This window comes from Cydia strobilella, chromosome 19, assembly GCF_947568885.1.
Source record: "Cydia strobilella chromosome 19, ilCydStro3.1, whole genome shotgun sequence".
Taxonomy (NCBI): Eukaryota; Metazoa; Arthropoda; class Insecta; order Lepidoptera; family Tortricidae; genus Cydia; species Cydia strobilella.
Genome location: NC_086059.1, coordinates 13276556 through 13288683, shown reverse-complemented (window position 1 = coordinate 13288683; position 12128 = coordinate 13276556). Strand labels below are relative to the sequence as shown.

Sequence of the window (12128 nt, the reverse complement as noted above, 5' to 3'; positions counted from 1 at the left end):
CAAGCGCCATGCACCATAAGATATAGTATGAATTTACTTAGTTGATTTTTTCGGGCCGTAATCTGTTAAACAAATCAAAATCAAATCAAATCAAATGTTTTATTCGTGATAAACTTAAAACTAAAATTATATACAAAAGTATAACTAAAGCTATAGGAACTTATAAAATAGGTAGGAGTTGAAGTTTACCACGAAATGGTCTCGCCTCAGCATAATGCTAACCCGAAGATCAGCGCTGATCTTCCGGCGGGACCATTTTGGGTCACGATCGCAGCAGTACGACACGGCCCAACCATAAGCTGAACGCAGCCTTTGCACACAAAAGCCTTTGTTTCTTTTAAGAGCGGTCAGCATGTGCCAAAGCAGCGATGTCGTTTAAAAATCATCTATCGTGAGTATTAAGGTTCAAATTTATGTGACAGCTCATTTAAAGAACAATCAGGGTCGGTTTTTCTTTAGAGATAACAAAACGTGTTATCTCCGAATGGGCTGTTTTATGAATGTGAACCATATAAATAGTATGGTAAATTTGCTTTTTAAACGGGCTTGTTCCCGTTACATATGTCGGGGCAGTAAGCATTGTAACCACTGCATAAAGGAAACAATACCTTTTGTTTAACAGATTAAGGCCCGAGCCCGGAAAAATCATCTGAGATAATTCATACTATACCTTTACCCGTGAAACGTTACTTACGTATGATCTAGTATAGTTTAGGACTAGGTAAATTCGTAGTGGCTTGTGGGACGAATGGTAGCGATTGTATTAACAAATAGATGTGATATGTCATCTGATAGTGATGGCGGGGCTCCGCAATTGTTGCACTGAGTGTTTTATAAATGTATAGACTATTCACTCGTGTTTTATTTGTGCCTCACTTTCCCTACGCCCCGTTTTTAGGGTTCCGTACCCAGAGGGTAAAGGGTAAATTACTAAGACTCCGCTGTCCGTCTAGCCGTCTGTCCGTCTGTCTGTCACCAGGCTGTATCTCATGAACCGTGATAGCTAGACAGTTGAAATTTTCACAGATGTTGTATTTCTGTTGCCGCTATAACAACAAATACTAAAAAGTACGGAACCCTCGGTGCGCGAGTCCGACTCGCACTTGGCCGGTTTTTATATCCCAGATACACAGAAAACAGATGGTCTATATTCTACAAGAAACATTTTTCGTTTAAAGAAAGGACGCTACGCACGATGAATTATACGTGACGCACGTCAAAATCGGCTAGCTAGAAAAAAATATTGAAGAAAGATCATATGTTCCATTTTCAATCAAAAGGGTACTTATTGTCGCTACGTAAGGCGCTATTTCCATATAGCTTCAATTACAAATCAACCTTATTGACAACTGACAATGTGGTACCTTTTGGTTGAAAACGTCACATATTTCGTTTTTCAACTAACTAAAGTATAAAGTTTGGGGGCTGAAATTTTTTCTTTACAAACTGAAAGTTGAAATCCTAAAATGTTGAAATCCCAAAATGCATACTTTCCAAAGTTCATTATCAAGGATTATCGCTGATTTCTGTTATTTACAGATACTCTTATCATTAATTGATTATGATTTAACAGATTTATTATTGAATTAGCACTTTGGTGATTAGTGGATTTAGTGGTATCCAAGATGCTCTTCAAAACGGTCTTCTTAATCGTGGGCTTAAGCCAGGTAAGATATTAAAAAGTCAAGTTTATTAATCCCAATATTATAAATGTGAAAGTAGCTATAGGTCTGCTACCTCTTGACGCTGGGCCACCCCACACTAGCGTCTCCCTAGCGTCGCCGTCTAGTCAACTCTATGTGTAAGACCTGAGTCCACTCAAGTTGCGTGCAGCGGGGCGGGGCGTGCGGCGTGAATGTTAAACAAATGCAAACGTATAGGAGCGGCCTTAGTGCACGCTGCTCACATTGAATACGTTGTGAGCCCGACGCCAAGCTGCACGCCCCTAACTCCGCTTCGAGCGTCCACTCAGGCCTTACACTATGGCTGCTGCTTGACGCAACGTTGGCGCAACCACAGAATAAGTAATAGTACTACCGTACAGAAAGGACACTACAAACCCGAAGTTTGACAGCGTTTCAAAGACTAACCATGCTGTCCCTTTCTTATGTATGGTACTATCCCTTTCGGGTATTGAGGGTTGTCAAAACTCAGGTCATTATCTTATCTGTGGTACACGCAAAGGGACGTCAAGATGTGCCAACCCTAATTGCTCGGAGCAATGCTGAGCCGAACGGAGCCGAGTTTGCCCGAAAAGAGGAGTGTCTCCCCACAGGGGCAACTGCGCAGCGACGCCATTTTCCATAGCGCTGACTAAACGCCGACGCTCAAAAGACGCTGTCTGCCCTATATACATAGATGAAACTACTATACACTATATATGTATATATATATGTCCCCACAGGGGCAACTGCGCAGCGACGCTATTTTCCATAGCGCTGACTATAAACGCCGACGCTCAAAAGACGCTGTCTGCCCTATATACATAGATGAAACTACTATACACTGTATCTATAGTTATAGATGAAATTTGGTAAGGAAATAGTTTGAGGCTCGGGAACATAGGGTGGTTTTTATCATGTCATCATCATTCGACATCATTTGGACAGAGTAGCATGGCGGTCTTTGGTGTCGGAGACCAAAATCCACTTCGGGTCGTCGCGCCACAGCAGTAAGTAAGTAATTATCATCATTCGAAGCAGACGAAGTCGCGAGCAGAAGCTAGTGATACTTAATTAATTAGAATTATACCGATATAGACTATCAGTATAACTAATTATCACATTATCAAGGAAAATTTTACAACTACGTCATAGATACATTCATCATAAGGTCAACCGGGATAAATGCGTTTTTTGAAGATATCTTCAAAACGAACGCATTTATCCCGGTATCCCGGAACCTTAGATCCCTTTAAAAAAAATGATTGGCTATAATTTGCACTATAAAATAAAATCTTACAAACGCACTCCTGGCCGCGTAGCCAACACGCCAATCGCTTACGCTCCGTAGCGATCGAAACGCAACTGTCACTGTCGCACTAATATGGAAGAGTGATAGAGAGACACAAAGCGTTTAGTTGTCGAAGCGATAGCGATTGTCACCTTGGCTAGGCCGGCTGAACCGAAATATTGTTTTTAGAGGCAAGCGTAGAGTCGGCCCAAAGTTAACTGCCTGGCATTTGCAATGAAACAGGGGCCCTATTCGAGATGCACAACTGTCAGTTTCGGCTTCAACATCAGTTCAACAGTGGAATGAATCATTTGTTCATCAACTGTGGAAAGTATCATTTGGTTGTACACCAAAACTCATTCATTGAAAAAATTATGCAACAAAAATCAACTTTGTTTTCTTACTACTATACGGTTTAAAATGGCTCTGAACTCTGCGTGGTTCGGTTTGGTTCCGTTGTCACCTAACTGTGGATTGCTAATGTCAAATTTACCTATTTGACAACACACGATTTCTTCCATTCAACTGAAGTTCAATACGAAACGTCACTTAACGCATGTCGAATACCGCTCCTGGGCAACGTCATCAGTCAAATTTCTATGAAATTATGATGTTTATAACGATACGCTTTCTCTTTGCTCAGGGTGCAAAGTTAGCTCCGCGCGCCAATTCCGTGCATTCAGAGGTCGAGGAAGTGGGAGGGTGTGCGCCGCGCCCGTACGTATGGTTCGTAGATTTCAAACAGTCCCCTTTCGGCTTATCCTTTGTCTATTGTTAAATGAAACCGCACGTGCTACTTACTAGCATAAAAAAATGGTATGGCCGTTTTAACCGGTTATTCAATTACCACTCTATGGAGATTGCAATAAGGTTTAAAATGAACTAATGGGAAAACATATTCCTTAGCTGTGTGGTCTTTGCGGTTACTGAGTGCCGGCAAGTCGAACGCTACAGAACCAGTCTAAAATGTGTCATCGATATGCGTAACAAAGGCACGTTATCGGAGAGCAATTGAGAGAGAACCTTATTGCAATCTCCATAGAGTGGTAATTGAATAACCGGCTAAAACGGCCATACCATTTTTTTATGCTAGTAAGTAGCACGTGCGGTTTCATTTAACAATAGACAAAGGATAAGCCGAAAGGGGACTGTTTGAAATCTACGAACTTTACAAAATGACACCACTCGGTCATGACGCCCAACATTCCTAACATTCCTCAACCGTGCACGGAATTCGCGCGCGGACTATATTTAGGAGGACTTTGATATTTTTAGTAGTTCCAAGTTACACCCCACTCAACGATTGACATGAAGGAATGTTTATTTATCCCGATTTTTCATTTTCATTCCATATTTTTATTATATTTGACCACTGGTGGTAGGTTCTGGCGCTGCCCACGGAGCCGGGGTACACCGAGGTGGACTTCATCGAAAATGTCCTCAAGGTCGAAGCTGGCTCCGAACTTGACGCTGGTAAGTACCAATGTCAACGCCCTAACAGATTTATACGTCATAATGACGTCAGCGACGTCATCATGACGCCATAATCACATCATTATGACGTCGCTGACGTCACTGCTACCTGTCAGAATAGTTCTTATTACCTCTAATTGTATTATTACTCTTTAATCCCTTGTGTAAATATTATCTAACTTCAGACTTTTTACTTAATACTAGAAATAAATTAGGATAATGTTGTTTTTATTTAGGATCTATATTTATCTTATTCACAATTACAAACACTACGTCTAAAAATTATTCCCGAAATACCTTACTAAGATTTATTTGGAATACCCTGCCAGGGTGCCACGTGTTCAACAAATTTTATTTTAAAACCAATTTAAAACTATACATATATGTATATGTAAGCACAGAGAGCCATGGAGCGCGCCATGCTCGGTATCAAGCTTCAAGACCGAGTACGGAATGTCGAGATCCGTCGACGCACCAAGGTGCATGACGTTGGTTTCGCCATTACCAAACTAAAATGGAGTTGGGCGGGACATGTTGCTAGGCAGAGTGATGGCAGGTGGACTAAAATGTTAACGGAATGGTGGCCGCTTTCGAATGAATGAAGCCCCTGGCGTCCGTCGGCTTGTTGCGTGGACGACATCCGGAAGATTGCGGGTCACTTCTGGATGAGATTAGCTCAGGACCGGGACAAGTGGTGTACTGGAAGAGAGGCCTATGCTCAGCAGTGAGCGATAAAGGGCTGATATGATGATGATGATGATGATGATGATGATGATGATATGTAATGTAATACCATTATAGTTCGCAACAAACGATTCTATACTAATTGACCGAGCGAAGCGATGTAATGTCTCCATTTCAGCTTTGACAAAAATGCGTTCGTATAGTCTTAAGTTTTTGACGATCCAGTAAGTTTTCGATTTTTACAAAATGGTGGAGCCATGGAGGTTCGCAAGATCACAGAGGCACTAATCACACACACACTTTCTGCTATCTTGCTACTGAGTGCCGGGAGAATAACATTTATCTTTCTCTGACTGATGTAATTAGGTAGGTACGTAACTTTTAGAGAGTTAGTGCCAGTTGCACCATCCGCACTTGACAGACTGATCATGATCCCGTAACCCGGCGTCAACGTAACCCGGCGCGCCGCGGCGGTTTACTATAAAACTTTCCATACAATAAAATTTAGCGAACTCTTTAACGATGACACCCAGTTTGGTGCAACCGACTCTTAGTGATGGCAGGATCGCCATGTCAAGGCTATAGCTTTATTCAGTAAATATACCCAGGTAGCAAAGTGATGTCAGCGACGTCATAATGACGTATAAATGCTGTTAGGGTATCTGTATAATTTTCATCTGTTTCTAGAAACGTCAATGTCGCGCATCGTATCAGGCTGGCAAGCGTACCCCGGCCAGCATCCTCACCAGATCTACCTCCGTATGGTCAACGCAGCTGGTACCATGAGCGCCTGTGGAGGCTCCGTGGTGCATAAGAACTGGTTTATTACCGCTGCTCATTGCGCGGCACAGTAAGCTCCTACTTTGAAACATCGAAAATCTACCTTATGTTATTTACGTTACACTGAATTCCCGGAAACATGCGTGGAAATTTTGACGGCATGTTTCGTATGTTAGACTCTGACATCTGCGAGGTCCTACTTTGTTAAGCTTGAACTGCATGATGACGGTCATATCATTGTTTATATACAACTCTGTGTTAGAAATTCACAAGAAAGCAAGCACTCTACTTAAGCGTTCGGATTGCCACAATTATAATAATACAAGGAACAAAAGCAAACTAATACTTCCATCACTAAGATTAAAAAAGTGTCAAAAACAGGGATTTTTTTTAAAAATAAAGTTTTTCAATAAACTGCCCACAGATGTCACGGATTTACCTTTTAATTTATTTAAAAACACAGTCAAGACATTTTTCCAAAACCATGCCTTCTATTCGATTACTGAATATTTATCATTAAAACATATTTTAATTGACGCAAACTGTAAATCTTAGATTTCAATTATTATTAAGCGTATTTACCTTGTGTAAATCCATAATTCTCTCTCTATAAGTATAATATTGTATGAAATGTTGACTTACCATGTAATGATCATATTACGTTATGGTTAATGAATAAAGTAAACTAAACTAAACTAAACATCGCACATCGCACTAGATCTACCCTCGCTCTGTGGTGCATAAGTACTGGTTCATTACCGCTGCACATTGCACGGCACAGAAGGTCCTACTTTGAAACATCGAAAATCGACCTTATGTTACTTGTTACACTCCACTTACACTCCAAAGCAAGCACGAATTTTCGGGTGTGATGCGTTTGAGGCGTTGATGCGGAGGAGCATGTAAATATGTTTTTTTTTTACCGTTACACTGGTCCGAATAGGTAACCATTAGACGACCTCACTTTACGGACACCAACTACCGTCAGCGATCAGTCCGCTGATCAGCCTCAACCTCACTCAGCAGTGAAATATGGAACTTAGCGAACGCTTTGACGGTGACAGCTAGACGGTTTGGTGCAACCGACCCTTATTGAACTAACGCAGGAACGCAGGCCACCTCTAACCTAACGTATTAACTGGTGCGTCCCTATTAGTTGATAGGCCTACGTTAGCCCTGATATGTGTACTGGGTAATTAATTGATCTCTCGTGATACGTAACTCATTATATCCATTTCTCCCCAGACAAGTGAGACTCTTGGTCCGCGCCGGTCTCGTGAACATCTTGCAGCCCCAATATGACTCGGAGACGACAGAGTGGTACAACTATCCCACGTTCGTGGACGAGTTGGCGCATATCGTCCAGCCTGATGACATCGCCATCGCACACGTCGACGAGCCTTTCACTTTCAGCCGTAAGTTGATGATGATGATGATGCTCTCCTGACCGATTTCGGCCACAGCGACTGTGTGCTTTGGAGTAGGCAATATTTAATTCGCGTTATTAGCATGTAGCTGGTCCGGTCTCTGGTGCGCCCTTAGGTGGCTCACGTACCCTATCTTCTTGGTAAAAACTCGAGCGCCAAAATGCACGTCAGCGCACCACCTACATAGTTGTAGGGAAACGAGGTTGGCGGCCGAGCCAGCTCATCTCGTTTCCTGTCGAGCTCACTAGCCGTAAGTTATCACTTCGTTCTAACGTCAACCTTGTCGAAGACAGAAGAAACTTATGTTTATTCTTCACTCAATTGTGCTTCTTTGTTACTGTTTATTTTGAGGTGTGCAAATTTTGTGAGGTCGCGGTCCGGTACGCCCGTCTGTAACGGCTTGAACGAAAACTAATTATCCTCAAAAATTCTGTGTGCAGATCTGCTGCAGCCCATCCAGATGCAGTCATCAGCTGATGCGTACAAGGACTACTCCAACCAGCAGGTCATCGCTAGCGGCTTTGGACGTGTCTGGACAGGAGGTAAGTAACATTCTTTTTTGTCGTACAACTTACTTTTCTTTTAATCAGCACACAATATGGCCCAGCATGGCTTTATGAGTAGAGTAGCGATCAGAAGGTCCTAAACCAGCCATACTCAACCTTTTTTATGGAACCACTAATATGGTTTTGCCTTGCCTCGGGCCGCAAGAGGAATTTGCTTAAAGGTGATCGGATGGCAAGGATCTATACCAGGATCACCTGGCCCTAACCAATAAAGACATGGCTTCCGGTCTAATAAATGTCATCGCAAATGCCGTGCTGCAGAGTTAGCTTGGTCCAACTTTATCGACCATTACCAACAATATCGCTTTCTGCTTAATCTGTTAAAAAATATATTTTTCACTTTTTTGTTTTCTTCATAAATTCATACTCTATCACCAAGATTGCAGACCTTTCCAAAACCTCAATTTTAAAAGATTGGCAATATTGGTCATTGCTCGCAGGTGCCACCTCGGAGGAACTCAACTGGGTGTACCTGACCGGGGTATCGAACGCCCTCTGCTTCTCTACATTCGGCACTATCATCACCGAAACCACCATCTGCGCGAGGTTCTTTAATGTCACCTCACAGTCTACTTGCTCGGTGAGATCTTTGTTGATCCCAGGTACCACTAGGACTTGAACTGGTGTACCTGACCGGGGTATCGAACACGCTATGCTTCTCCTTCGGCACTATCATCACTGACACCACCATCTGCGCGAGGTGCTTCAAATGTCACAGTCTACCTGCCAGGTGAAATATTTTCTTTAAAAAAAATATGTACAAGCAAGTCTTTAGTTGTTGGTCAAATGACTTGACTTCAGTGTCATGTTGAACTGAAGCAGTTCCGGAATGCATATTACTTACCCTCCACCGTGCCCGCCTACAACGACAGCGCAAGACCACCCCCAACCGGTTATCTCATCGCGCGCCCAGCGTGCTGCGCGGCGTGTAGCAGTACGCGGCACGCGACTATCGTGAACGCTACTCATGCACTGTTAGTGCTTGAAAAGGGAGACCTAAGTAAACCGCATTATTAGCTTAGTCAATATTACTTAGTTCCTTTTCGTATGGGAGATAATCGAGTGCGCCGTGTGACACACGGGTGTCGTGTTTCAAGGGTTCCGGGGCAAGGTGCCTTGTCTTGTTTTCTGATACTCTGGTTTAAAAAAAACCCTTATGATATCATATGGTATCTTCATCTTGGCTACCGTATGATATCATATCGTGTATCTTGATCAACACGTCACAGACTTTACCGACCGACTGATAGTCATTATCAGATATTAATGATATTATAGTGTTGTTTGATGCATGTAGGTACTACCTAATGATGTAGGTGATACTATATTTTCGATTAAGGTCTCCCTTCAATTCAACGCTCCTGGTCCCTATAGCACTTTAATAATAATAATTTCTATAATATTTATTGTCCAGGGCGACAGCGGCGGCCCTCTAGTCCACGTGAACGACGACGGAGTCCCAATCCTTATCGGAGTAGCGGCGTTCGTGGCTGGCGGTGAATCGGGCTGCCACGCCGGTCATCCTGCAGGTAATGCACTTTACTGGAAGAAACTATTTGTGCAATGACATCAGATCGATGTCGGCGGCCAATCGTAAAATCCGGCAGATCATGAAAATCCTAGGCACTTCGTGAAACCTGAAAATCAGTTTGCCGTTCGGGCATCTGAAGCAACTTAAAGAACCTATCTTACCTTTCTATTGGTTTAATGTGACTACCGTCAAAACATTACACGGGAACTTTACGATCGGCCGGATTTTACGATCGGCCGCCGAAATCGACATAGCACGAAAAACAATACGGTATAACGCCATGTTCAATATTATATATAGAAAGGATTTACAGCCGCGATTAGTGTAATACCTATGTGTTAGTTTTTATACTTTAGTCGCTATCATATAGTTTACCGTGGACGATGACGTCCACGAAACAAAAATCCAAAATTGGTCCCTACATACAAACTCATGAGTTTGGCTTTAATACTTACAACACTTTGTGGGTTCCTGAGGGGAGGTGGGATGTTATTCCAGCACCGAGTTGCCATGTACCGGAAGCTCCCACGATTATATGCAGATCCCCTACTTTGACGTGACGATTAAAGGTGACATGGACAGGTACGTCCACGATAAAGCATAAAAGCGAGCATGAGCATTAGGTAAATTGCAAACTGCACTTAAAGATCAATTTCAATCTTATAAATGAACCTATTGTTTTCGTAGGTTTCATCCGCCTCGGACCTTTCCACAGCTGGTTTACCGAGAAGACTGGCATTGATTTCGATATCCTAGAAGAAGATACCGAAGCACCACCTGAGCCACCAACTGAAGCACCAACCGAGCCACCAACTGAAGCCCCAACTGAACCACCAACTGAGGCTCCAGCTGAGCCACCAGTGACTGAATCCCCAGATTCCAACGAGTCCGGAGAAGACGAGTCAACGGAAGCACCAGAACCGGAAGAGGACAGTTCAGAGGAGAAGGATTCCGATGAATCTGATGATGATGACCGCGAATTGTCTAAGTTCATGAAGAAGTTGGAAGTCAAAGTCAACGTTAAAGTCAAATTGAACAAGTATGGCAGGAAACACAAAGTTCACGTTAAAAAATAAATGTAAACATTTATTATTACAACTTTTATATTTCCACCATGTACCTACTGTTTGAGTAATGGAGTGTACCAATTTGTATAAAGTCTGCATATTGTATATTTTACATTTAAATAAATAATTGAGCAACTTACATAGATATATTTTTATTACGAGTACTATAATATTTTCCTGGCTGAGCGTAAAACAGTGCCTTTGTTTTATTTTAGTAGTTAGAACTTTGTCATAATTAATACAAGCTCAAATTACATCTTTTTTTAATTTTTGCATTATAAAATAATGGGATTTAGGAGTTTATACCCGTAAACAACTAAAATTCTCATGTAAATTATATTTTTCTTACTACAATTATGGATATGATTCCATCAAAAGCACTTTGTTGATCAATGTGCATGCCTATCATGCACATGGTGCACGTAACATGCCCATGTTGGTTGGTTCACATACATCGTGTAAAGAACGGTATAAAGTAGCATGCGGGATGCGGGTCTTACAGCATAAGCTAGTGCGAATAACTTGCGCATTCTACGTAACAGGAGCAAGGCGCGGGTTTATAAAAATAATATGCCCAATTGCCCGTTATGCTTGCACAAGTATCAAAGCATAATGCACAAGCACACATAAGTAACTGGTGTATGTGCATTAAAAAGTATTTAAAATGCTTTTTGAGTACGTAGCCAGTAAGTATTATAGTTGGTCAAACCAAATTGTCAGTAAATAAGAACAAAAAAAACTATACTCATCCTTTTTTTTTTGTAGTGTTGTACAACTGTAGTGTAATGTAAGACAAAGATAGAATGATTCTCTCAGTCTATGATTAAAATGAGACAGTAATTTGACAAACTATACTATATTCTTTGATGTAGCCCACTTAACATCCGCCGCGTGCAATTATCTCTTATTCGATTCCAATCGCTGGTCACCCTAACTTGACGTTTGCGTCATTGAAAGTATTCATGGGTGCAGGCAAAGTTACTACAATTTTAAGTTTTTACAATAAATGCTTGTTTTTGAAATGAAATGGAGGGATCGAGTACTAAAGGCAAGTATTATTAAACAACATTATCATAAAAAAAGTTTCATAAGTATCAAGTTTTGTTAAGTTTTTATGTATATTCACTTGGATGTTTTTGTGTGGGCGAAATTCGTTTGAAGTCGTAAATTATCTTTTGTTTGCTACCTGCCTCACCTTTAAGACGCTAACCCTTGAATATCTTGCTAAGCTAATACTCTCGAAGCATTAACTTAACTCTAATACTGAGCTTGATAGTACCTTTGGAAGTGCGTCGTACTTCCGTGTATATACGACTGTTTCAAAATGTTGTTGTGAAGGTTCAATGTTTTCGACTCATACCACGCTTTAGACCTTCATTTGAACGCTGCATTTTCAGCTAGAAGAACTTAAATTCTATAGTTCATATAGAAACTGCCACTATCATGAATATTATTGCATAAATTAGATAATAAGATAATAATGTTTGATTTAATTGCATATGCATACTGAATAGTTTCTGTTGTATTGCTCCCAAGTAATATCAATAAAATATAATTTATGACCATCTATGATTAATTATAATGTTGATAGTTTATTCAATACACAACAACACTTTGTTCAAAAACAAAGTGGCTTTTGTTATCAAAG

The 12128-nt window shown here is 41.3% G+C and overlaps 2 protein-coding genes across 2 annotated transcripts in view; both read left to right on the top strand.

Moving 5' to 3' along the window:
* Nucleotides 1-10619, top strand: part of LOC134750378 (uncharacterized) — a 55544-nt gene extending 44925 nt beyond the window's left edge. The window contains exons 10-17 of the mRNA XM_063685539.1: nucleotides 1606-1667; nucleotides 4335-4425; nucleotides 5797-5959; nucleotides 7135-7304; nucleotides 7757-7858; nucleotides 8323-8462; nucleotides 9297-9411; nucleotides 10101-10619. Coding sequence (XP_063541609.1) covers nucleotides 1606-1667; nucleotides 4335-4425; nucleotides 5797-5959; nucleotides 7135-7304; nucleotides 7757-7858; nucleotides 8323-8462; nucleotides 9297-9411; nucleotides 10101-10489 — 1232 coding nt within the window. The 3' untranslated portion in view covers nucleotides 10490-10619. The remainder of the gene's footprint in view (nucleotides 1-1605; nucleotides 1668-4334; nucleotides 4426-5796; nucleotides 5960-7134; nucleotides 7305-7756; nucleotides 7859-8322; nucleotides 8463-9296; nucleotides 9412-10100) is intronic.
* An 887-nt stretch (nucleotides 10620-11506) lies between these two features.
* LOC134750375 (uncharacterized) overlaps nucleotides 11507-12128 on the top strand; it is a 30575-nt gene continuing 29953 nt past the window's right edge. Inside the window, exon 1 of the mRNA XM_063685536.1 lies at nucleotides 11507-11532. Within this exon, the coding sequence (XP_063541606.1) occupies nucleotides 11507-11532 (26 nt within the window). The remainder of the gene's footprint in view (nucleotides 11533-12128) is intronic.